The 26,661-nt window shown below is 47.8% G+C and overlaps 2 protein-coding genes across 2 annotated transcripts; one reads left to right on the plus strand and one right to left on the minus strand.

Moving 5' to 3' along the window:
- On the plus strand, positions 1–18,284 carry RAD54L (RAD54 like). Its single transcript, XM_064719375.1, has 18 exons — positions 1–115; positions 228–317; positions 1,833–1,952; positions 2,668–2,728; positions 4,305–4,440; positions 5,219–5,288; positions 7,348–7,636; positions 8,037–8,161; positions 9,540–9,690; positions 10,837–10,963; positions 12,962–13,036; positions 13,450–13,580; positions 13,684–13,794; positions 13,929–14,052; positions 14,336–14,414; positions 14,520–14,699; positions 16,125–16,288; positions 17,374–18,284. The coding sequence occupies exons 1-18, from the start codon at positions 113–115 to the stop codon at positions 17,573–17,575; spliced, it is 2,238 nt and encodes a 745-aa protein (XP_064575445.1). The 5' UTR covers positions 1–112; the 3' UTR covers positions 17,576–18,284.
- Positions 18,268–26,622, minus strand: LRRC41 (leucine rich repeat containing 41). The gene is made up of 10 exons (XM_064719374.1): positions 26,328–26,622; positions 26,156–26,242; positions 25,802–25,872; positions 23,910–25,041; positions 23,277–23,522; positions 22,247–22,411; positions 21,818–21,916; positions 21,255–21,377; positions 20,305–20,380; positions 18,268–19,186 (listed from the first exon to the last, which is right to left on the minus strand). The coding sequence occupies exons 1-10, from the start codon at positions 26,452–26,454 to the stop codon at positions 18,952–18,954; spliced, it is 2,361 nt and encodes a 786-aa protein (XP_064575444.1). The 5' UTR covers positions 26,455–26,622; the 3' UTR covers positions 18,268–18,951.
- Between the last annotated feature and the right edge of the window lie 39 nt (positions 26,623–26,661).

The following is a 26,661-nucleotide window of genomic DNA, read 5'->3' on the forward strand; positions in this document are numbered from 1 at the left end:
TCGGCTCTCGCTTGGCCATGCCTGTGGTTGCGGGGGGGCGGAGCCGGCCCGGCGGTTTTCCCGCCAGCGGCGCGCGCGGGCCGTTACCGCGTCCGCGCGCTCCCGTGAGGCGATGGTGGGTACGGGGCGGGGGGGTCGGGAAATGGGGACCGGACCGGGAATCCGTGCCTGTGCCCGTGCCTGGAACTTCCCGGCCCTTCACTGTGTGTGCTGTGCTTCTATTCCAGAGGAGGAGCCTGGCCCCCAGCCAGCTGGCCAAGAGGAAGGCGGGCGATGAAGATGAGGAAGAAGAGGAGGAGGACTGGCGGCCCCCGACGGTGAGCGAGGGGTGCCGGGGCGCGGCCCCGCGTGTTCCCGGCCCCGTGTGAGCCCGCCGCAGCCGTGGGCAGGGGGATGCGGGCGGCGCTGCCCGAGTCACTCCCGGTGCCTGAGCATCCCCATCCTCTGCTCATCGCGTCTGTGCTGCCGTGAAACTTTGTGTCTTGGCGTGTGGCTGGCGGAAGAACTTCATTGTGTACAGATGCTGCTTCGTAGTTGTGGAAAAACTTATCCCTGTGAGGGCTTCGAGGGCTGTGTGAAAGGAAGCGTGGGGTTAAGAAAATTAATCTACAAGCACCAGAGGTTTATGTCCAAAAAGGAGACAGAGGAATCTTTTCTGACTTTATTCGATTAAAGAAGAGGCCATGGGGCATTCCTCTGGGATCTCTCAAATTTTTGGAGGACTCAGCCTCTTTTTTATCTTAATTTCCCGGCCGCATTTCCTTTCTCTGTTTTCCTATTGGCTGAGGTGCTCGAGAGGTACAGACTCTCCAATATGCTTCATACCAAAGATTTCTCTCTCATGTATAACCCTCCTTTTTCATTTTTAATTCTTACAGAATTAGGGGTTTTTCTTCCCCATTGTTTCTTTCATCTCTCAGTGTCTAATTTCGTTTATCAGCAAACCTAAAGTTTATTTGTGAAAGCAAATATCTTTTTCTATTCATCAATCAGTGGAATCCTTTCCATTGTTCCTTTTATCTCCCAGTGCTAGTTTTATCTACCAGCAGACCCACAGCTCGTTTGTAAAGACAAATCTGCCATTCCTCTCAGTACCTAGGCTGTTCAAGACAGAATGTTACATGTTTTTGTAACAGGACAGGGGGAGGATCAGTTTCACCGATTATCTGTAAGAGACAGTAAAGACCTCGTTTAGGCATTTATAATGATACGAGTACCAGCCCTAATCCTAATTTACAGTAATGTTCTATGTCATAGAGGTTAAAGAGCCTCATGCAATGTTTTTTGTGTGCATTTTTGTGTGGTTGAAACCATGCCTCACGCTGAAGAGGACTGTGTTAAATCAGGAAACAGATCAATAACTTATTTATTTTCATGTTTTTCTAAGTGTTTGAAATGTAGGGTTCAGTGTGAGGCCTTCCACCTGCATAACACCAGGTGCCAAGGAGCCTCTGGGGACTGATGTTGTTTGTTCCATGCTACTGACCCTTCCTTTTCTTAATTTTGTTTTTGCTTCTGAGTGGCGGGACAGCACAAATCTTAGTGTGCACAAGCCTGCCCTTTTACAGGTTAGAAAGGGGTAGTTATTTCCTTAACTAGGAGAATGCTTTAAGCTTCATGTAAATCAAACTCCAAGGTTCAGTGACCTTGCTGTGTGAGTCCTGTGGCAGCCGGGCTGAGTGATGGCTGTGTGTGCTCAGAGCTGCTCCAGTGCCTGGGCAATGGTCTGTGTGCTTTGGTGCTTGCTGAGCGTGGCTGCAGAGCATCCTCAGAGCGTGGCTGCTGAGCATCTCTGCTCCCCCTGAGCTGTTTGGGTCTGTTCTGTGTTCCAGGGCCGGAAGAGGCAGAAGGCAGCTGCTGAGGCAGAGACTGGGGAGTGTTACCGCTCGCCTTTCCGCAAACCCTTGGCCCCGCTGACCAACAGACCCCACTGCCTGGACAGCAGCCAGCACGTGAGTGGGGTTCTGCTGCTGCTACACACACAGCTCACCCAGCAAGGAATTCCCAGTGCCTCCATGGCTCCTTTTAAACTCGGGCATTATGCAGACACAAAGTCTTTTGGAGAGGCTTTTTGCCAGCTCCAGCCCTTTATTGTCAAAGGAGCTGTGCTGAGTGAGCTTGCTGTAGTGGAAATCCTGAGTGAGGGAGTTCTGTGAGGCCCAGGTGAAGGACAGTACCCAAAGGTGTGAGTTGCTTTGGGTTAAATGCTGTCTGGCTGCCCAGTTCTCTCTGGGCTTCCACTGCTGGCCTAGCTGGGTGCTTCCTGATCCAGCATGAATGTCCCTGCCCTGGTAACCCAGCTGCTTTGCAGGAAATGAGTTGCCTGACTAAATTACCAAGCAAGGGGGGGAGCAATAAGTTTTAAAGAAGTGAAAAAAGCCAGTGTATTTAGGAAGATGGGAGCTATGAAAAATCAATTTCATGTATTAGAAAACCTAAAGGAAAATAGTTTTGAAAAGTAGAAGTGGTGGAGGAAATTGTGCTGAATTGTGACTTTCTTCCTTTTGGATGGTCTTGAAAGTAGTTGGAGTTGAAGCTTGAGTAGATTAAATAGAGGGACACTGAGTACTTGGCAAAACTGAGTTCTCAAAAAATGTCCTGGACTTGCATTCTTGAGCAATCTCTGATTTCAGACTTTTGAAATGTGTTTTCTTTCTGAATTCCTAGGAGGCTTTTATCCGCAGTATTTTGTCCAAACCCTTCAAAGTCCCCATTCCAAATTATAAAGGTAAGATGAGGAGGTTTAAGGATTGTCTGTGTTGGCTGACTCGGGTAAAACAGATGATGCTTAGGCCTGTCAAATATATCTGTGGGGATTATTGTTATTTTTTGCACTGATGCATATGTTCCAGATATCCTGACTTAATTTTGAAAGAAAAATACTGCCATATTAGCAAAGTCTTCATATTTCTTACTAGTGTTTAGTTTGGATAATCCTACATTTCAGAATTGGATTTTATAGTCTTAGTGCTATGTATTTGATGTAGTGCCAGGAGATTTTACACTGTATCACAAATACAAAAGCAAAATGAATTCCAAGCCACGAAGGTTTATCATTTAAATAATGATGCTAACAGACAGAAGGCTGTGGTGAAAAAGATTGTATGTGCCAGTTTTCTTTCTACTTGGCTTGGAGTGTTGAGCCTCAAGGTGATCTTCAAAACGAGATCGTTTTGAAGTTCAAAGCCTCAGCTGGTTTGAATCAGTGAAACATAAGATCTCAGAAACAAATGGGCCTGTTCATGTCCCCTGCTTCCCCTTCACCCTCCAGCTGAAAAACTCAAATGCAGAGCAACCAATTTCACTCAAACTTTAGTTATAAAAATGTCTGTAAGCAGCCACTGAATGTGGAATGACAAGCCCCAGAAGAGTCTGGCAAAGCTCACTGCTGGAGAAGCGGATTTGTGAGGAGGCTCCAACAGAACTGTAACTGGGAAAGCTGCTTTCTGTGGCTGTTACCTTGCTCTCTTAATTGGGAAAAGGGGCTGTTTCTTCTGCTCTTTTTTCCTTGTTCTGTGTGCATTGCTGCCTCAGCTTGTTTTACACTCCTGTTTTGCAAGGAGCTTTAGTAAACAGTGGACAGATAGACTGATTGAATCTTTTTAGAGCAAAATCAATCTGGGAGCACAGTTGCCTGAGTTTTGATAGGAAAAGGGATTTTTATGTATCTTCTTGTAGTCATCTCTATTTCAAAACTGTGACATCAAATACAGTACTAGGAAAAGGGACTCATGCTTGGTTTCTGCTTTTCACAGAAATTGGCTCCAAGGCCAAACATCTAATATTGCTCAGCAGAGAGAAAATAATGCCCCAGAGCAGGTAGTGACAATATGGTATTGGCTGTGGTGCTGTAGAACTCCATCACTGTTAAAGATCAGTTCCTGACCTTGCATCAAAGATACGACTCTAGCTAAGTCTGGGTTAGATGACCCCAAAAGAGAATTTCACCCAGCATATTCTATACGTAGGAGTGTATTTGTTGGGCTGTTGAGATGTACATTCTGGAACCCTCCTTGGCTTTCAAAAAACTAGAACCACCACCTTGGGTAAGCAGTGCCATTGCTCCCTCTTTGCCTCTGTTCCTTGGTTCTGTTTTTTCCTGCCGCAGAGCTTCCCACTGTGCTGCCAGAGCACTGCCAAACCACAGCCCTGCTTAGGTTTGCTGTGTGCACCAGCAGTGCGTGCACCTCCACTCCAGCACCCAGTTAATTCACTGTTCCTGAGTGTAATCAGACTCTGCTGCCAGGCTCTGCTTGCTTCCAGGAAGATGTTGTTGTTTGAGGTGTGCCTTTGTTCCATTTCAGGGCCCCTGGGCTTGCGCTCGCTGGGAGTCAAACGGGCAGGAGTGAGGGGTCCTCTCCATGACCCATTTGAGGAGGGAGCTCTGGTTCTGTACGAGCCCCCCGTGCTGAGTGCCCATGACCAGCTGAAAATAGACAAGTGAGTCATCACCTGGCGTGAATGCTGCAGCTCTGACCTCTTTCTGGCTGTAGGTTTATGTGCTTTTCTCCCAAATGTGTTTGAGCTGGGGTCTGATCATCAAGGGGATTTCAATTCCAAGTATTCTGCCTGAATTGGTTCAGGTATGGTTACAGTCAAAGGAGGAATGTACCCATGCTGGATTGTTTGTGTTCTTTCACTGAATGTTCCATCTCTCATGCATCAAAAATTTAAACCTGTTGCAGGGAATGAGCATACATGCATGGAGAAGTTGCTTAGAAAATCTCATGCCTTAGTCATTAGTCAGGAAACATCAGCATCTAAGGACAAGCAAAGGGAGATGACTGTCAAATTTTAGGCTGCCTACTGGTTTTTATTCTGAAGTAGTTTCTTTTGTGCTATTGTTATAACTTGAAAAACCTGTCAAGTGGATGGATTTTCATGGACAGAGGGAGGGGTTTCTTTCTCCAGAAATTTAGTTACGATATTGTTATAGAAACAAGAAAAACAATACTGACTTTTTAACTGTGTCTCTGAACCTCATTCTGCACTTGTTTTAACCACAGCCCACATACATGGTTTCACTGATGTTTCAGACTGTGGGCAGGTCTCTAACTTCATTCTCAAAGCTGAATGAATCCATTTTTCACTTTCTTGTGTGAAGTTGCTTTCCCTGTGCCACAGGAGAGTCCTCAGTACAGCAGTGAGATTTAACAAAACCTAAACATGTGCCAAATTCCTCAATCACAGTCTCTTCTACCTTGACTGCCTCCTGCAGGGACAAGGCACCTGTCCATGTCGTGGTGGATCCTGTCCTCAGCCGTGTTTTACGACCCCATCAGAGAGAGGTAAGTTTTCCATTGGGACCTGAGGGTGTGGCTGGAGGATTTGTTCCATTTCACAAAGCCACATTTTCATCTGCTGGAATTGTTACAGGTCTGCACAGACTTCACAGACTGACATCTAGCAGACTCTAGTCTGTTGCAAATACCAAGTGAAGCATTTGGTTTTAGCATCCTCTGAGAGGCCTGAATGCTGACAATACTTCCTGTCCCTTTTCAAGCAAAGAGTCAGGGCTGAAAGTCCTGCTTTTACTTACCTTAAAGTCTGGAGATGTAGCTCTGCTGGGTAGAATTCAGTGTGAAAGGTGATGGGATATATTTGCAATAAACTATACTGAAGCCCAGTTTTGAGTCAGGCAAGGCAAACTGTCCATCACTGTTTTACTGCTCAGCAGAATTGATTGGATCTGCAGTCCCTGAGCCAGGAAACACTGAGGCTCCAATTTCTGGTGCCATGGTTCCTAACAAAGTGTAGAGTAGGCTCCTGCTTCAGTGTGCTTTGTTTGGAGGCTGCCCTTGGTAGGTGTGAGCTGTGCCTGACCTACACAGACTTGAAATTTGATGCAGACTGCCAAAACCATTTTATGTTGTAAATATGTGCAACATCGTAATGTGGCAGCAGTGGCTACAGCTCTCCAAATATCCGATGTATCTTCTGGACAGCTGGAAGTTCATCCCAGGTGCAATATATTATCATTTAAGCCTGGAGGGAGCACAGATGGAAGCTGTGATTGCTGATCTTGCAGGCTGAGCAGGTCAAGCTAGATGTGTCCCTGCATTGGAGATCTTCAGATGGCAATGAAAGCATAGTAGGCTGCTCATGGGTTGTAGTTTTATCTCAGATCTGGCAGTGAACCTGTGATGTGGTGTAATTCTCATCTCTGGGTGCATAGCTGAGGCACTCTGGTTTTGGGTAAGCTGCTGCCTGCTGGTGCTTTTGTCAAGTAGTCAAAGTTATGTTGGTGTCCTAGGCACGCTGTTTTTTGGCAAGTAAATGTTGATGATAAAGCAGTTTCTGCTTTAGCCTGACTAATAAGTCTCTGCCTGCTAGGATTCCTGTGCTGCTGTATTCAGCTGATGCTCCTACATAGCTGTACAGCTCTGCCCCAACTTTGTTGTGACTTTTGCCCAGGTGCTGGTTCTGCAGCAAAATGCAGTCTTATAATCAGTGATGAAGTTCAAAATTGTTCAGCTGGCTTAAATAAATTCCATTAGCCTGTTACTAAAAGTCTAAAAAAGAAAGAAAAGGACTTGAAAGTGCAGGTAAAGGTGCTCTATCTTCAAGTCCTAAGTAGTGGAGTAGAGAGGATGAATCATTGCAGGTGTGTTTAGCTTGTACGTTCCCAGCACAATGCCCTGGTTTTCTTTGACTCTCTTATCATCATATGGTACAGGAACATTTTGAAGTTTGTCTCTTCCCCCCTCACACCTCCCCTTTATCTCTCTCAGTGATGTGTCAGGGCCTAATGCAGGGCTGAGCTCTTCTCCCACCATGTGACATGGGTTAAAACCTCAGCCCTGTGTCTTCTCTAAAGCTAAATCTGCTTTGGTCCTTGAGCCCCCAGGTGAGTCACTGCTTTTAGGCAGAAATTATGAGGACTGATAATGGTGTTCTGGGAATTATTCGGGCAGCAGAAACAACTCTACTCACTCTGATTCTTTGAAATTACCTGATTTGGTGGTGTTAAGATGATAAACCTCTTTGAAATGATTGATGCATGTTAGTTCATGGCCAGGCCCTGTCTAATGCAGCCAAGGGTAGAAATTTCTGGGAATTCATGTTCAGAAGCTGGTTAGAATTGTACAAGAAAAATGTAGCAAGATTTTGTGCATGTTGTGAGGTACATGCTGGCACCAGCAGTGCTATTTCACTCCAGATGTGGCAGCATTTTAGCTGTGCCTCAGATGGTTTCCCTCTGTCTCATTAGAACACTGCTTGTCCCCAGGGATGTGTGTGCTACACAGATCTGCTGTTTGCTGTGCTATCAGCCCTGTGCATTGTGGTAATGAAGTTGTCACTCTGCTGATGTCCCCATCCTGCTCTGAGAGAACAATTTTTTGGCAGGGGGTGAAATTCCTCTGGGACTGTGTGACGAGCCGGCGGATCCCTGGGAGCCATGGCTGCATCATGGCAGACGAAATGGGGCTGGGCAAAACTCTGCAGTGCATCACACTCATGTGGACGCTGCTCCGGCAAAGCCCAGACTGCAAGCCCGAAATCGAGAAAGCCGTGGTGGTGTCTCCCTCCAGCCTGGTGAGAAACTGGTACAATGAAGTAGAGAAATGGCTGGGGGGAAGGATCCAGCCACTGGCCATTGATGGAGGCTCCAAAGAAGAGATTGACCGTAAACTAGGTACAGAAATGTTTGCAGTCTGGGCGCTTGGCTGGTCGGGGTCAAAGTCTTGCGTTGGATGAAGGCTGCAGCAGCTCATGTGAGCATCTCTGAGCAGTCACTGGATCTCTGCAGACTGATGACTGTCTTCCCACTAACATGTTTAGATCTGAGCCTTGCATGTTTGGTAATAGTTGATCTTTTGCCATGCAAATCTAGTCAGGTGTTAGGGTAGTCCAGGAAATGGAGGCAGAAGGGACATGGAAATGTTAATAGTTGTGGGGAAAGGAGAATGAGTATATATGGGTGGAAGGGTTTTCATAAATTTTAAGGCAAATGTTTTGACCATTTGACCTGTTTTCTATTAGTTTTCCTCATCCTTTTTTTTTCCTCTTTTCCTTTTCTCGCTTCCCATCTGCAGCTGGCTTTATGAACCAGCATGGCCGGCGAGTGCCCTCACCCATCCTGATAATCTCCTACGAGACCTTCCGACTGCACGCCGAGGTGCTGCAGAAGGGCACTGTGGGGCTGGTCATCTGTGATGAGGTATGGGGGCACCTCTAAGGGGAATCCATTCCTGCTGTTTTCTCAACACATGGGTGAAACTGGATCTGCTTTCTTAAAGGAGAGTGGACAATGGGATACAAGACTTAGCTGTGGACAGACAACACCCATTCTGGTGTTTCAGAGGCTCTCAGTAAGATCAACCATACTGTGTGAGCCTGAGTGGGAGAGGTGTCTTCATGAAAAAAATCCAGCTGGTGATAACTGCATCCACTTGTCTATCCATGGTGGGTCCCTACTAGGGCCCTCTCCATGTGAAATATGTACCAGAAGGGAGGTCCATGCCTGTCTCTGTTGGTAGTGCCCTGGCTTGCTGGTTTTCATGCATTGATGTGTGTCCAGCTCTGCTTTCACATGACCAAAATTGAGTTGTTTTTTCATTTGTCATTCCCTATTTGTGGTTATAGGTAGTGAAAGCCAGAGATGCTTTGAAGGACAAAATAAAACAAGTGTCCTTTGCCTCTGTGAAACGATCAGGCTGGGACCTGCAAGGGTTGAGATATCCTCTGCTGCTGAGTATAAGGAATTTATTAAATAGGGGTGCCACCCAGTGGTTTGGCTTTGTATTTGCCAAAGCAGTGCCAAGAGGGGTTTAAAAAAGTGAGTGTCCTCAGGAGTGTAGGTAGCTCCCATAAATCTTTTATCTGTGAGTCCATGACTGCCCACACCTCTCAGTGCCCCTGGAATGAGGCTAGCACCTAGGGAATCTGGAAACCTGTGTCCTTGGCCTTGTGGCTTATATACATTTCCAAAAAAGTGACTTGCCTCTTCTGTGCAGTCTGGCACTCATGAAGAGCATCTTATCACTTGTGCTTTGTCCTACCCAGCACTCAGATGCTAATAAAGTTGCTTTTCCCAGGCATGAGAAATGGGGCCTCTGTTCAGATTACCACTGTAAGAGGTGAAGAACCTCTTTTTATTAGTGTGCAAAGGTCTGGCAGTCCTCTGTATAGGTGATCTGGGTGGTTAGTGGTCTTGACCTTGAATTAAACAATTTTACTGGTCCAGAGTTCAGTGCTGAATACATTCCCATCTTAGACCAGGAAGCAGTTCTTAGAGTTATAAGTTATATTGTGTGATGGTTGCTGCTTTCATGGTAGGCTTTCTTTCCTGGGTGGAGCTCAGATATTCCTGGTTTGGGAAGCTTCTAATGTCTTGTTTCCTCACACAATGGCTAAAGGTTTTTCACTAGATCCTTGTCCTTGAGACAAGTTTGTTGCAACACTCACTCCACTACCAGGAATGGGAAGAGTGGTGAGATGCCTTTTATCAGTGCTGATATGGCTCTCCAAGCTGCTTCCTTACAGAGCCACTGGATTTATCAGCCTTATTCCTTTTCTGGTTTTATTTTTTTTTACAGGGCCATAGACTGAAGAACTCTGAAAACCAAACCTACCAGGCTCTCAACAGCTTAAACACACCTCGACGAGTCCTTATCTCAGGCACTCCTATTCAGAATGACCTGCTGGAGTATTTCAGCCTGGTGCACTTTGTCAATTCAGGCATCCTGGGTGAGAGATCAATGTGTGGGAGATGGGAGGCAGGGGAGGGTGTTGGCCAGGCTTCTGTCAATGCCAGCAAAAGCAACAACTGAGATATTGGTGAAAAGTGATGTTAGGGGTTTGTAACTAGGTGATCTCCTAAGGTCTTTTCTACTTCAAACAACTCTGTGATTCCATGAGACTCTTTCAGTTTGTATTCAGAAAGCCTAGGTCAGGGTGCCCTGTTCTAGGGACTCTGTGTCATCTGAGCTCTGTTTAAACAAGGTTCTAATGCAAACTACACGAGTCAAACAGGTATTTTGGAAGGGGAATCAATTAAGGTAAAACGAATATGGGAAACTGAGTGCTAATGTCAATTACTTCTTTTTTAATCTCCCATGATCGTCTCAGAGTGTTGGGCATCCAGTCCAAGAGGCTTCTCATTAATTCTAGTGCATGCCTAACTCTAGTTAAACACAATTCATCAGATTCTTAGTCCTGCAGGCAGAATTTGGGCTGTGTCTTTTTCTGTTGAGCTGTTTTGCCCCCAGGAGTTCTCAAGGAAAGGATGGAATGGGCTGGTAGATGTTCTACATCTGCTTTTTCTGTGTGCTTCAATTTTGTGTGGTAATTACAGGGAGCTGATGGGATTTTCAGCTGCCCCCCTTGACCTGTACTTTGGGCAGGATTACTCTCCCTGTACTTGCAGTTCGTTCTTTCTGAGATGAGGTTAATGGTGTAAGTACTGCAGCAAAGCTGCATGCACTCAGGAGGCATTTTTCTCACTTTCAGCCTGTGGCCAGTAATAAGCAACTGATTACAGATAATTTTGGAGTAGGCACAGATAATGCCTGTGCTGTTGTTTGCAAGGACAGAATCTGGGAATAAAAGTATAACTGGAATGTGAGCAAAAGCAGTATGTGTGTGACTGTTTAAGTAAAATTCTGTGACCTTTGGCTTTGACTGTTGTTGGAGTACAAAATGATTATCTGTTAAATTGATTTATCTGCCTTGTGTGAGTCTTGCTTGGCTAGGAAAAAAAACCAAACAATCTTATGGATGGGATGAGGGTTTGTTTTATCTGCTGGGCCTGGTGTTTGAGGTGTAGTGGCTGTGGGATGCTGATCAAAGATTCTTTGGTAGTAGTTTTCACCTTTTCACTTCTGTTTTATACAGGAACTGCACAGGAATTTAAAAGACATTTTGAAATGCCCATCTTGAAAGGAAGAGATGCAGATGCAAGTGAAGCTGAGCGACACAAGGGAGAAGAGAGGCTTAAAGAGCTAATCAGTATTGTGAACAGGTGAACTTCATCCCTCTTCTCTTTGCAGAGCATTTGCCTATAAGCCCTGCTATATTTCCAAATTACAGATGTAGCTATAATGAATTCTCTTGCTTGTTACATCTATTCAGAAGTGATTGTGCAAGTATTTATTGCCAAAGAAATCCACCTAGGATGGAGCTTTAGTCTGATAAATGGAACTGACATGGCACAGTCAGCTGCCATCACCTCCAGGCAGTACTCTCAGGTACTGGATTATTATGACTCCTATGTTTCTGTTTTCTCCTGGGATCTGAATAATCAGGCATTATTCTTTTATTTATGTCATCTATAAATGTGGGCTGGATTAGACTTGAGATCCATCCGACCCAGATGTTGAGGAGCAGAAGGAGTGTAAGGAATGTCACTCCATTCTGCTGTTGATTGCCCAAGTCACAGAATAACCCAGCTCACACTTAGACAGTTTTGTTGGCTCTGTAGGGCTGATAGGACAGACTACAAGAGTCAGAGATGGGACTTCTGATCCCCAAGAAGCACCTCTGTGATGTGAAGTGCTGTCTTCTTTATCTTTGGCTGATTTGTGGTACCTGTTCAAACTTGTTTGCTCTTCATGAGTACAATCAGTTTATCCATATCTGCTGGCAATCGCTCAGCTCTCTTTAAGAACTTTCTAGAAAAGACTCTTGAATTCTCAGCATTGCTGGTGTCTTCGGGGTTTTTTTCTGATTGTTTGTTGTTTATGGCTTTTATTTGGTAGTTTTTGGTTGCTTGGTTTGTTTTGGTTTTTTTAATCTGATCTTTTTGTAGCCATCACAAATACAATCCTGCAGTTCACAGTAATGGTAAATTAAATTTCACACTAAGTAGAGTCACTCCATAGAGACAGTCCTGACCTTGAATCAAATCAGCTTGCAGAAGCCTAAGAAAAAGGAAAGGTTGGGAGGAGAAAAGCTTATTCCTTCTTGAGGTGCATTTATTTCTTTTTATAGTTGATGAAAAATGGATGTAAAGTTGTGTTCAGGAATGCCTGTGCCTGGCTCTGTTGAGGTCTTTGTCCTTTCCTTTATTGTGCAGCAGTCATGGTACACAAATAGGGAAGACAAAGCACAAAAGTAGTAACGGATGATCTGTTGAATTTGGTAGGAATTGCAAATGGGCCATTGATGCAAAGGCATATGGAATCATAGAGGTAAGGCTGGAAGGGCCCTGGAGAAGGCATCTAATCAGCCTTGCTGTCCTAAGGTAGAAGGTGTTAGAACTGAAAACCTAAACCATCTCTTAACCCCCACTCAGCACTGAAGACCTTGCAGTTTTCCTAGGACACCTTTTCCAGGGCACTGCTGTCTTTGCAGCTAGAAAAGGCTCTTAATGTGTAACATAAATCTTCCTTACTGCAGTTTAAGCCTATTACTTTTCATCCTGCTGCTTATGGGTTCGGAGACCAGATTATTCTTTTATTTACCAGCCTTTGACTGATTTTGGGGTTGTCATATATCCCTGCTGTCTTTCTTCTATGGGTTTTGTAACATACTTTTGATGCTTCCTGGCAGAACTGGGTTTCTGCACCTCTTACTCTGGTTGCTCAGCTCAGCACTTTTTCTAGTCCATTCCACCTTTTCTGAAGTGTGGCAAAACTGCTGCATGGGGCATTTCCAGAGGCCAAAGGACATATCCTTTGCTGGAATCCTGGGCCAGGCCATGAGCCCATCTTGGCTGAGAATGGCTTCTGAGGACTAAATGGGGAGTTGCCTGCCTGTACTTTGATTTATACCCACAATTTGTGGTGGTTGATCCCTGTACTTGTTTGCTGTCCATGCTGCTGCTCGGTTGTAGCTCAAATTGCAAATGCTGTTGGTAGTCTGAGGGAGAGCAGAGTTTCTCTTGTGACTGAGCTCTCTCTGTGTAGGTGGCATAATGTCTGTTGACCACATGAGGAATCATAGTGATAAAACAGAGTTTTATCAGTAAAAGTGATCCAAGAGCCATCCAAGCATCTGATCTTAATTTCTCTCCCTGCAGGTGTTTGATTCGGAGAACTTCAGACATCCTGTCCAAATACCTGCCAGTGAAGATTGAACAGGTGGTCTGCTGCAGGTACCAAAAAGCATCTGCTGTGTCTGTGAAATAGTGGAAGCAACAGGAAGGAGTGAAAAATTGCAATAAGCCCTTCAATTCTTGTGGTCACTGCTTCCCTCTAGGAATGATGTTGTAGCCATTGGCAATATGTTGCTTTTCCTTCTGAAGCTACAACCCACTATTGGTGGTTCTGCCAGCCAGCTGGTGAGCCCTGGGCAGCTGTGTAGGGCTGAGCCCTGGGCTGTGCAGTCTCTGCAAGCTTCTCTTCCAGCTCTGGAAGATAGCAATACTCTACCAGCAGCCTTGGGGGCAGTTCTAAGCTGTCTGTGCTATAGCTAGAAAAACTGAGCTGAAAGGAGCACTTTGTGTAGATGGAGCAGGGCTTCTGTTGGACTGCAGGCTGGGACTGCAGAGCTCCTTTTGTGTTTCAGACTGACACCTCTGCAGACTGAGCTGTACAAGAACTTCCTGAAGCAAGCCAAGCCAGTGGAGGAGCTGAAGGAGGGCAAAATCAGTGTTTCATCTCTGTCTTCCATCACGTCCTTGAAGAAGCTCTGTAATCGTGAGTTGTTCATATGGGTTTGGGTTTTGCACTGTTGGTGCAGCTTTTTTTGGGCATCCCTTGTGCACTCTAAAGAGTCATCTGAGCTCTGTTTATTCTTCAGATCCTGCTCTTATCTATGATAAGTGTGTAGAAGAGGAAGAAGGATTTATTGGAGCCCTGGGCTTGTTCCCTTCTGGCTACAGCACCAAATCTGTGGAGCCCCAGCTTTCAGGTATGGTGGAATGCAGCAGTACAGATGAGCTGCCTAACACAGGCAACCATGAGACTGACTTACCAAGTGCCCCTCCAGGGTCTGCAATTTGGGAATTCTGCTCTAGCTTTTTCTTTCTTTTTCTTTTTATCTAGGAAAGATGCTGGTTTTGGATTACATCCTTGCTGTTACCAAAAGCACCAGTAATGACAAGGTGGTTTTAGTGTCTAACTACACTCAGACACTGGATCTATTTGAAAAGCTCTGCCGGAGTAGAAGGTTTGTCTTTGGGTTTCAGTGTTTTAATCCTGCTAGACTGTACTGTACTTTTTGCCTCTGCTGTAAAAGAACTGGCTATTCCTATGCTGTGTCTCAGCAGGAACTTGTGATCTGCCTTTTAGCTCAGGTGTTCCTGAATTGGAACCAATGTAGCTTTGTGTGCTGGGGTCACTCAGCAGAAAATCTCTGGCCTTCTGCTAACATTTCTAAAGCCCATTCTGTTGTTACAAGGCTGATGGTGACAGTTTTCTCGTTTATTAGAAGTAAATGGTCTGTGTTCCAGGTATCTGTACGTGAGGCTGGACGGCACCATGTCCATTAAAAAGAGAGCGAAGATCGTGGAGCGGTTCAACAGCCCCTCGGTGAGTAGAACGTGCCAGATGTGAGCAGCTCTCCTGCCAGCTCTGAGTGCTGGCAGTAAAAGCATGGCTGCCTCTGCAGTCTAATCCAAGGCTGCCTTTTTGCAGAGCCCTGAGTTCATCTTCATGTTGAGCAGCAAAGCAGGTGGCTGCGGTTTGAACCTGATCGGGGCCAACAGGCTGGTGATGTTTGACCCCGACTGGAACCCGGCCAACGACGAGCAGGCCATGGCTCGGGTGTGGAGGGACGGCCAGAAGAAGATGTGCTACATCTACCGACTGCTCTCGGTGAGAAAACTCCTCTCCCCTCCTCAGCACGGAGCTCTGGGTGCCAGCCCAGACTGCAGCTGCTGTGATTGGGGCCAGAAGGGAAAGAACTCTTCTGTGTTGGTGACCAGAATTGATTGGAACTTAATTGCTTCCTACCCTTAGATGTGTTGCCATGGAAAACCATGAAGGTTCTAGCTGGAGGGTCATTACTGCAGCCCTTGCTTTCTTGCAGTGGCTGGCTTCTGAGCAATAGAAACAACTGTGGCTTTGCAGATAAGATGTTCCTTTGAAGTCATTTAGGCATCTGACTTCTTTAATTTCATGGGGTGTCTGATGCAGTAGTTGCTGTTTTTCAGCCAGGCTGCAGTCTGTTTTAGTTGGGTGTACGTGTGCTTTAGAAACAGCAAATAGGTTCCTGGAATTACCAGCAGCATTTGGGATGGAGCTGCCAGTGAGCAGATGGGGTAGCTGCTCTGTAGAGGAAAACCATGAAGGAGACTGCTCTTTTTAGGCTACTCTAACAACTTAGTCCAGCAGTGCCAGTAGTGATTGCTGCTTCAAAGTGTCTCCTCTGCCCTTGTTCGCCTCTCGTTAGTTCAGACTGTTGGGATTTTTGTTTTGGTTGGGGGTGGGAGGGGGAAGTTGTTGGGTAGTTTTAATGTGTGTGGTTTTTTGTTTTGTTTGGGGTTTTATTGTATAAGCTTAGGTTCCTTGGTCAGTTATTATTTTTACTTTGAGAAAACAGACATTCTTTGCCCATCTTTTCTTAATGGAGTTCTTCTCTGACCTTGCTGCACTTGGAAGCAGGGAGCTCCTTTGCTTTTAGAAATAGGAAATCAGTCTGCAAATCATGACTAATTACCCCCCTCCTTGGTGTTACATTTGTTTGCAAAACAGACATTTTGCTCTTAGATTTTTGTCTTAGAAATACAGCATTCTGGGCTTTCTGCACATCTGTTCTGGAAGCAGACATTTCCCTCCAGGCAGGATGTGATTGATCTGTGTGTGGGTGAACCAGAAAATAGTGCTGATGCTCGTGTCACCCAGGGCTAGACCTTGTTTCTGCTTCTTGGGGAGATTGTAGTTGGGATTTTTTGTCAGGGAGCAGCTGTAACTGCTCAGCTCCTTTCCCTTCCTTCCTGTCAGCACATTCTGGTGCAGTGTGTGAGCTTTAGCCATGAATGGCAGTTCTCCCTCTTCCTCATCTGTATCTCCACTGGATCCACTCCTGCAGCCACAGGGAAAGAGAAGCAGAGTTGGGTTAGATCTGCAACAAAACACATGTGGTTAGAGTGCAGCTACTAAAACTTGCCTGTCACCTGTACTGGTGAGGTGCTGAGTGGTCCTGACAGCTTAGAGCCACTTGATCTGTGACACCTTCTCCATGTAGAGCTCCTTTAACACCAGTGTTCCAACTGTGCTTCATCTCTGCCTTGCCTGCAGACAGGGACCATAGAGGAGAAGATATTCCAGCGCCAGACCCACAAGAAGGCCCTGAGCAGCTGTGTGGTGGATGAAGAGCAGGATGTAGAAAGGCATTTCTCCCTTGGGGAGCTGAAGGAGCTCTTCGCACTGAATGAGACCACCACCAGTGACACCCATGACAAGTGAGTATTCTGAATGACTCATGGCTGGGATAGCAGAAGTTTGGTTGTGTAATTCAGGGGTCTCCCAGGCAGCAGGAGGATGTCCAGAGAGTGAGCCTCAAGTGTTTCTGCTTCTGAAACTGTTAACCACCGAGACGAGCACTTCCTTGCTGTCCTCCCTTTTTATTATGGCTGGACAAGTGAGCAAACTACCTTGTAGCTACCTGTTTTGCAGCTAATGAAAAGAGCAAAACTGATCAGAGCTGTTCAAGGTGGAGCCTAACTTGGTCCTTCCTTAGTACTCTCCTCCTGGTGAACAAATGCTGAAGTGCTTCCATACTAGGGCTTCTCCACTGGCTAAGAATTCATGAAGCCAGTCCAAGTGCTGTTCTGGCAACGGAAAGAATACTCTTCTCCATTGTCTGCCCTTCTCTCCCTGCCCAGAGACCTGTGGTATTACAGCCACCAGAAAGAAGACAGGGAGTGCAGGGAAAATGCTTCACTGTGAAAATTAAGACTCTTAATTCAGGCAAGAAGTGAAGAGGATTAGTTTTTAAGCTGTATCAAGGCTTAGCTCAGTATAGGTATCCACTCTGCATGGCAACAGCCCTTGCTGGCCTGGCTGCTGCTGCTCTTTGTCTCCTTAAGTGACAGCTCACTGGGGCGTCTCCAAAACAGCCTGAGCACAACCTGGTGCCTGTGGTGGGAGCCAGGATGCAGTGTTTTGGAGCATGGCGTGCTCTTTGAATTTAGGAGTCCTGATGCAATACTAATAAGGTGTTAGCAGCAGTCCCTTGAGATCTGCCTTAAGCAACATCCTACACCTTTCAAGAGAAACTCTTTCTGAACTTCCTCAGGGTCTTGCTGGACCATTCCCAAATGGTTCACCATGAAGAGGGACTGCCATTGGCAACAGAACCCCCAGGTTTTCAAAATGTGTGAGTCATTCTTAACCTGTCACACACATTAGAAGGTAGTTATGCAGTAATAATTCAGTTCTGAAAATCCAGGGGAGTTAATCCGAATGTTCCTGGGCTGCAGTTTTGAGCAGCCCAAGGCAGAGCCAGCAGAGGAGCCTTGCCCTGATGTTGCTGTGCCCTTGGCAGGATCAAGTGTCGGCGCTGTGTGAACGGGCACCAGGTGCGGCCCCCTCCCGCCGGCTCCGACTGCACGTCGGACCTGTCGCAGTGGCAGCACTGCGCGGACAGGCGCGGCCTGCAGGACCCCGTGCTGAGGGCGGCCTGGGAAGCTGCTGTCACCTTCACCTTCCATCACCACTCCCACGAGGAGCAGCGAGGGATTCCCTGACAGGTTACTGTCCCCTGTGGGGACAAGGGCAGGCTCTGTGGCAGCCTGCCCCACTTGGATCCCTTTCAAGGAAAGGGGCAGTGGGCAGCTGTGCATGCTGGACTCTCGTGTGGCTGTGGGATAGCAGAACAGCGTGGCGCTGGAGTGGCTGCAAGGCCCTTGGCAGTGTTCAGTCTGCTGCAGCAAGGAGTCCGTGGCTTTTTATTTGCTGTTGAATTGTGTGCCTGAAAAACAGCCCCTTGGGAACTGGGAATAATGGGACCTTGCATGCTTGATCACATTTAGCACTGGTTCTCCTGCCTTTGGTATTTGTGCCTTCTACTCAGCCAGATTTTGTCTTCAGGGTTAAGTTGAGGCAGGAGTTTTATAGCACTTGATGTGCAGTCAGGTTTTTTTCTTTGACAGCTCTGGCTTACAGTTGCTGATCAAAACTTGCAGGATCTATTTTTGCTGTGAAATGTGAGCCTTGCTGATTACTTGGGAAGAGGAGGATTTTGTACAGGGGGAAAAAATTTTAGCTCATATGTCAAACATCTGGCCTGAAAAAGATCATGAAAGCAGTAGGAAATCAGGCTCTATTCCAGTAACTCCATTTCTAAAACCACTTGCTTTGTTATGGGCAGCATCCCCTTATCTGGCAGTGTTTTAATGAGATCACATTACATGACAGTAATAAAATTCACTTTGGTACATTATGATTCTTAATTAAAATTTTATTACAAAAATGTTACAAAATAACAAACTATTCAAAACCTCTGTAAAATGACTGCAGACACTGGAAAAGGGCAGTGTGATTGCAAATAAACAGCAAGCTATTTGGTACATAAAGAACTTTTTGGTGTAAAGTACAAATTTTCAAGTGGAAAAAGGTCAAGCCTGGGGGCTTTGTTAGCTTGTTTTCTCGTCCCTTTAGTGGAGGGAGGAGTTCCTGTTGCACAGACCACAGAATGAAGAAGTTGGAAGGGATGTCAGGTGATACTGTTCAATACTTCTCCTCAAAAACAAGAGCACCTAGACATGGTTGTCAAGGACCACAACCTGATGGCTTTTGAGTCTCTCCCATGCTGGAGATGGTTATTGGTGAGACACTGGCTGAAACAACATGAAATCTGTCACACACCCAGTGATGTAAACAACTGTTTGTTCAGAAGCTGATTTGATGTATGTCCCATTTATGATACTCGAAAAGATGGCAGAGTTGGATCACCTGGAAATACAGCAGTTGGCCCACGTGCTCTGCTGTGTCATGGCAGTGTCACACTCCTTCAAATGAACAGCAGAGTGAAAGGAGCAATGCTGTACTGCCTGAAAGGGGGAAGAACCCCCAGCTGTGCTGTGAAATGAGGTGGAGATGGGTTTCCCCTGCTCCTGTGTCCCTACATGACACTGATGTAGTCAGCAAAGGCCTGGGAGGAGTCCCAGGCGTCGCTGACAACGCTGCACAGGGCCCTGAGCCGCCGCAGCGCCTCCTGCGCTGTCTCTGCATCCTGGTCCAGCCAGTTCTGGAACAGGCGCAGCTGTGTGAATGGAAGCTGTCCCCCTCTCTGCTGGATGTGGCCTTCCAGCTTCTTGGTGAACTCCAGGAGCCCATCAGGTTTGATGCAGTTTGAGCTTTCCAGGGAAAGAAGAAAAAGAAAAAAAATAATTCAAGCAATTTAAATTACTGTTCCTTCTACCAACTGCCAGTGCAGGTCCCTGAGGAGGTTTCAAGGCCAGCTGCACCTTTTTTCAGCAGTACAAAATCTAAGCATTTCTCATTAAAACCAAAACTGAGTATGAAGGGCTGGAAACCTTTTTAAACCAAGGTGGTAACAACTAAGTTATGCTCATTATCCAGACCTCTTACTTCTGATTTAAGCAGACCTAGCTCTGGCCTTAAAATGTTGTAGCTGTCAACTCTCTGGACCAAGGGACGTGGCCCAACCTACAAGTCCCAGTGCAAGACTCAGCAGTAAGTGATCATTTGTGTCTTCTGCTGAGAGAATCTGAAGGGCATGTGCCAGATCCTGTTATTTCTAGGAGTTTAAAAGGTCAATTCCCATGTAGAGATGTGTAAATAAATATCAAGTTGCATGCTGGATTTAAACCTTGTCAGAGGCACAGTAACAATGAGGCTTCAAGCCTGCTGAAGGAGTGTGGCCATGGCTGAATGAATAAATTGTCAAGGCTATGTACTTTGAGCTACCTGAGCCATGAGGAAGTAAAGAGGGGGCAGAATCAAGCAAAGCAGTTGTTAGTATTGCAGAAATGCCACCCCCATGTGCTTCATGAAGGTTGCTGCCTATCTGTAAGGCCATTCAGGGTCAAGAAGAGAGCTGCAGTTCTGACTGAAGACCAGTGCTGAGCAAAGGAATGCAGAGGCATTCTCAGGATGTGCCAGGAACAGTGACAGCATTCCCTTGCTATGAAGGGGCAGTGGGAACAGAGCTGTTCAAGAATAAAAGAAGGGATGTTAGTCCCAGCCTACAGCTCAGGAGGCTCCCAAGGAAGCAGCAGACTAAATCTGCTTTAAAGATGGAGCTTGACTCCTAAAGGTGAAATGTCTCAGAGGTCCTGGAGGCCCCTGAGGGTGTATGAGCCCACTGCAGCATTCTCTGAGCTTTTCCTGGGCACACATTCTCTCAAGGAACAAAGCCATGCTCAGGTTCTCCTGCTGTCAGAGCCCAGTTCAGGTCTCTCCCTCCCTCCCTCCCAAAACAAGGAATTCAGTGTTTAGAGAAGCAGAATACCTGACATCCAGCTGGCAGAGAGAAGAGGAGGAATCTTCAGAGAAAATGTCTGCAAGGGCAACCAGCCTGTGATTCCCTGAAAGGGAGAAATGCACTATTAGATGCAAATTACAAAATGGTCTTAAAATTTAAATTGTCATAGGGCTGGGATAATAGTGCAGAAAAGCAGTCTGTAAACAAGTGAATGCAACACAAAGAGCCCACCTCAGTGTGTCCCCCTCAGTGACATCAAGTGAGTTCATCCCCCTGAGCACAACATTTGAGGCAATGAAAACATTTGCTGATAGGGTACTTTGTTTCCCTAGAAAAACCATGGTTTTGTTTCAGAAGTTCAGATGCAGCTTTGTTTTAGAAATTACATGTATTCAGGTTATCCCAAGTTTCCCTGTTTTACTTTGTTTGAATAACAGAAAACAATATTCTGGATCTATCTGCAATTAAATTTCTCAAACATTTCTACTTGGCCTATGATTCAAAATCCTATCACTTCTGTAAATTCAGTTCCAATTATTTGACACAAATCCTCCTTTACTTCTTCTCATCCCTCCAGTGGCTGCCAACAGCTGTTGAGACACAAACTGCCCAAACTTGGGCAAAATCTGTGCCTCTGAATCAGAGGCATTGCATCTGATGCTGGATCTGCTCCTGTTAAAGTCTGAAGCAGATCAGTGTTCAGTCAGATCCAGAGATCTGCTGGAACTTGCATTTACTGCAGAGAAAAGCAGCCATAATTCCTGCACAGTACCTTGGTACGCTGCTGAATGCAACTGAAATTCTGCCTTTAAAAATGGATCCAGTGCTCCTTATTTTGTGAACTAAATCCCAGTGTTCCTGCACAGGGTAAGTTCAGCACTGCAGTCAGCAGCTCTCAGTGGTCTTTCCTGACTCCAGCCCCAGAGTTCCTGCAGAGAGCTGCTCCAGGGCCCCACAGCCACACACAGCATACACACCAAGGCGGTTCCCAGGCAGTTTGAGGCTCTTGAGTGATGTATTTCTTTTCACTGTATTGATTATTTCTGACAAAAACTCAGCAGTGGAGCTTTCAAACAGCCGGCAGAAGGAAAAGGTGATTTCTGTGAAGAAATGGATTTACAGTACACGTGAGTACTCTCTGTGCTTCAATATTCCATAACTGCATTCTGTAGCCAGCTCCAGCCCCTAATCCACGTGTAAGAACAAAGCTCCCCCAGCAGTGGATTGCATATAACAGCACTTCTGCTGTGTCAGGAGGAGAGCCAGATCACACCCAGTTAAAGGCTGATGTGCTCTGCAGGTTAGAAATTGTTTTAGACCTGAGACTGCAAACACTTCCCTTCAGGATTTGCCAGCAGCTCCTCTGCTCCACTGGCACAAAGACAGGCGTGTTCCCACTCTGACAACACCTGCAGATCTGCTCCAAATGTCTGTGACATTTGGCTACACCTTACACATCCAAACATTCCCCTCTTAAATGCCAGCCAGCCAAAAGCAGCCACCCACAGCACCCTTCCAAGCACCCAGGAGCTGGCTATACCTTGTAGGCTAGGATCCTGGAGCAGAAGCAGAACTTCTTTCTGGTGCTCAGCCAGGTTCACATCATGAAAGCTCAGTTTCTTCAAATTTGGAGTACACTCTAAAAGCAAAACAAGTTCTCAGGTAAAGCACTGCACATCCTTGGGATAAGAAGATCCTGACCCAGCTACCACCCAGAAACTGACTTAGACTGTGGGTAATTTGTGCTGGATTGTGGATAATTAGAAAGGAACCATTGTGCTGTGCAGGATCATCCATGTAACACTGCACTTGGGATGGTTGACACCCATTTCCTTTTCTTGGGAGACTTCAAGGATGTCCACGCTAAACAGATGGACCCACCTAAGCTGCTTCATGCCAGAGGATGGAAGACCACAGCATGGCAGCTACAGTGTGTGTGCCCCGTGATGCTGCCTATGGGTTAGAGTACCTTTGAGCACCTCCAAAAGGAGCCCCAGCTCCTGGGGGCAGGGCAGGGTGGCACTGTCAAGGGACAGCTGCTGGAGGGACTTGGAGGCCTTGAGCACCGGCAGCAGGAGCGCAGCGTGCAGAGGTTCCCTGGGGAATCGCATCTCCAGCACCTCCAGGCAGCTTTCTAAGGGAAGAAAAACAATGCAAGAGTTTGCTTTGGAGTGCCTGTCTCCAGTGTAGCTACAGCAAGCAGGAAGCCTGGATGCCCAACACCACCATCCTTCAGGTTGGTAGAAACTGCCCATGCACCATGCCCTGCCCTGAGGAGCTCTGGCAGCTCAGACCTGGGGCATGTCAATCACTCACAGCTCACTCCAGGATTCCTGCCAGACCGCAGGGCCACCAATTTCTACTGTGCTCATCAATGCTTGAGAAAAGGTCACCCTTTAAGGCACGAGCCAGTCAGTGCCTTCCCAGAGCACAGGTCTTTCCTGACCCCACTCCAAACTTGCTCAGGCTTTGCTCACTGCTTTTCTGGCAATTGAAGGGCTAGTAAGGGTGATGGGAGACCTGTGAGCTGAGCACACACTGCTGTAGCTCCCAGGCTGTAATCCAAAGGCTTGGGCAGTGCTTTGCCATCTCCTGTGGTACTGTGATGATCTAAGGATGCTTTCCCTCTGCTTAAGTGTGTCTAAGGCTTACAGCCTCACAGTCAAGGGGATGAACAAAGTGGAAGCTCCCAGTCAATTTACAGATCTGGTAGGAGAGGATCGCCATGGACAATCACAGGTAGCAGGTTGTGACTGGCCCTGCACAAAACTGATGTTGCAGCATGCTGGGATACAGCAATAAAACATCTCCTCCAAGATTCCGGCTCCACAGAACACCTTAGACTGGAAGGCACAAACTGCAACAGGAACTAACTCAGAAAGGTAAGGCCGTAATTGCCTAAGAACAAACGACCGTAATAGTGTTGAGTGAAGCCTGTAGCAAGGCTTTACAGTCTACCTGCCTGCCAAGTCCTGGCCATCACTCAGATCGATTCCTACCTGGGATTTCTGCCTCACTGCAGCTTGGACTCGCCTCTGGCCTGGTGGCCTCCAGCTGGTTTTTGAGGTCGAAGCTGACGGAGAGCGTGTGGAGCTGGGGCAGGGCGCTCAGGGCGCAGCGCACGAGCTCCATGCAGGGCATGTGCGAGAACATGTCGCTCACGCGGAGCACGCGGAACCGGCACTCGGGGTGCCGCGACAGGGCCCGGAGTCCGGACAGGATGCAGGAGATGTTGGCATTCAGGCCTGCAACAGCATTTGTACAGAAGAGTGTCAGCTGTGTGTGCAGGAGCTGCAGCAATGGCAGCCCAAGTCAAAGGCTAAACCCACAGACCACTTTATCCACACATCCTTAAGATACGCTCTGTGCACGGGAGATGCAGATCTGGCTCTCCCCTTTGCTCTCTCTGAAAGGCGTTTAAGCACAAAGCCGGGGCTGCTCTGGAACAGAGAGATCCCATTCTCTCCCTTAAGTCCTCACACTCATTAAATCTCACCCAACGCCTTTCTCAAGATGGGGCACTGATACTCCTACAATGCCCCTTCCGTGAAAACTAATGCAGGGTAAACCCAAGCAGTAAGCCAGACCATTAGAGCGGGGCTAGAAGGAAGTGTACTATTCACAGCACTGACCATTGTAGGATAGAACCAGGTTTTCTAAAGACACCCAGGAGCTCAGCAGGTTACTCAGAGTCCGACATGTCTCCCCAGTCAAAGGAATGGAGAACAATTCCAGTGTGGAGACACTTCGGAAGCGGTGAGCAGCTTTCAGAGAAAGGGTTGCAGCAGGTCCTCCTCTTTTCTTACAGCCAACGTGGCCAGTGCATGGAGATCCTGGGGAGGAACTAGTCCAGTTCTCAGTGTTCTCTCCCTCTGTGGTCCTGGTTTTGTCCAGTAACCCTGAATTATCCTCTCTAGCAACAGTAAAAACAAAATCGTAGAGATCTTCTGGGTCAGCATAGTGTCCCCTGCTCCGCCTGAGGCAGCGACGTTTCCTCCCCACTGCAGGTTTCTGCCATCTGCGTGTCTTTTGAGGAACGGGGTGACAGGACAGCTGCTGTGAGCTGGAACGAGGGGAAGAGCCACCCTGAATGTTGGTGTGGCCACAGGACACCTCGCTGCTTGTCTCTTCACACGCTGGGTTTTGCAGGGGAGCACTTCTGGGGCCAGAGAGGACAGAGGTCATGCAAGCATCAGCCTCTTTCGGGGATCTCTTCTGGTTCTCAGCACCGTTCCCCTCCCGCTCAGCATCACAGCCCCTCTCTGCTCCCTCCTGTGCTGACTGCTGGCTTTGGGCCTGGTCCTCCTCTCTGCAAAGGCCACACGGGCTGCCCTGACAGGCGAGGGCATTTCCTGAGCGCCAAAACCCAGCGCTCATGGTGAGGATGAGGACGAGAAGAACCGTGTCAGGAACAGGCCAGGAGCACATGGACACCTGGCTGACAGAGCCGTGGTGGATCAGCCGGTGGAGGAGCAAAACCAATGAGCGCCTGATGGACTGGTCACAGGAGAGGAGGTGCTGGAACTTCAGGACCCGCAGGGAGGCAGCCAGGTTTTCCAGCACCTCGTGGTTGTGCTGGGCAGTGAGTTCCACAGCCCCCTGCAGCATGTTGCACAGGGTGAGCTGGGAAACGTGCGGGGAGCTGTGCAGCAGTGGCGAGAAGTGACGGTCGTGGAGGCGCCAGTCAGAGGAAACGTCCAGGACACCATGGAGCACGTTGGAGAAGAATGTTTCAAGGAACTTCTTCCTCCAGCATGTTATGCTCTGCAATTGAACAACAGAGTGTAGGATTAAAAAGTCAGCATCCATTTTTTGTGCTCTTTTTAAGTTAAATTGCTGTCTGCTAACCTGGTTCCAAAACACCCCTCCTGCTAGCTCCACTGAGACCACCTCTAGTTCTCAGCATGCTTCCTCAGTGTACTCCTTGAAAACCTGAGTGAATCCCATTGCTCTCTTCATCCTCCTTCTGGCCTAATTTAAACACTCAGTGGTTTGGAGCTGGGCCATTTTTTTGCCTATTAAAAACCATGTCACCAGCAATTTTCTTCCAGCATCTACTGACTGGCTGTCATTAAGTTGTTTGTTAATGATTCTTCTACGATGATGAAGCAATGAAGCTGCTTCAGTTTTTCTACAAAACACCATTCTCCAAACTCAGTCTTTTCTATTTTTCTCATGCTTTCTAAGACACCAGCATTTTTTTTTGGTACTGTATGTGTAAACATGATAGAAGATACTGTTTTTATCCTCTGTTTCTGTGAGAATCTCTGAAGACAAAGATTTGCTCTTTTGGCAAACTTATTGTTGGAGGATGAAGGGTGTGGCTGTGCACTATGCTTCTTTATAAATCCCATTTCCCAAAATGTTTGTATTACCAGGGTCATGCCTTGGTCCGGAGCTCTACGAACACTTATAAACAAGTGCCAGGAATTGCTTGGAGGCAGCCAAAAAGAAAACCTCATGGAAAACAGCAGAAACAGAGCTCCCGTGTCGAGCCCCTTCTCCCACCAGAGAGTTTCCTCACCTCCGAGTTGGGCGGTCTGGTTTTCATCACATCGTCCCATAGCTTGCGCCAGATGGGCTGTGTCGAGAGGCCTGGGGGGAAGAATCATCAACCGGGAGTTTTCACCCCTCTCCCAGTGTCGTGCTCGGAGCTCGATGGGATGCCGGGGCACAGCCCGAGCCCGTGCGGGTGTGGGACAGAGGCGGTGTCCCTGGGACCGCTCTGGCTCGGGGCTCCTCTCTCCAGCCGAGGGTCCCCGCGCTGCGGGCTCCTCCCGGGCCATCCCTCCATTCTCTCGCCCCATCACTTTGAGGGGCCCGTCCCTCCCGCCCGGGGGTGTCCCCACGAGTTCGCCGCCGTCCCCGCCGGTGTCACCTGCTCTCCGCGCGGCGTCCTCGGCCCGCTCGAGGTGGAAGATGGTGAGGAGCGGCAGGAGCCCCCGCAGGAGGTGCCCGGGCAGCGCTGCGGAGAGCCAGAGGGAGAGAGCGGCAGGGTGCGGGCAGGCCCGGGCCCTGCGCCCCGCCGCCCCGCGCCGCCCGCGCCTTACCCCACACGTCCCGCTCGAGGGCGGCCATGCTGCGGCTCACGGCGGCCGCGCTCAGCGCGAACAGGCTGCGCGGCCGCTCGGCAGCCATCACCGACTCGGGCAAGGACCGCCCGCACCGCGCCGCCATCTTGGGAAGCGGCTAGCGCGGACGGCCATGTTGGGGAGGTCGGGCCGAGCACCGGGGCGGACAGACGGACGGTAACAGCCCCGCTGAGCCATCTCCGAGGCCGAGACACACAGAAAGAAGGGAGAGGAAAGGCAGGAGCGCAGCAATGCCCGCCTTGGCACGGCCACACGCACAGGCACTGCCGGCTGCCATGTTTGGAAGGGCCGC

This window comes from Zonotrichia leucophrys, chromosome 8 (genome assembly GCF_028769735.1).
Source record: "Zonotrichia leucophrys gambelii isolate GWCS_2022_RI chromosome 8, RI_Zleu_2.0, whole genome shotgun sequence".
NCBI lineage: Eukaryota > Metazoa > Chordata > Aves > Passeriformes > Passerellidae > Zonotrichia > Zonotrichia leucophrys.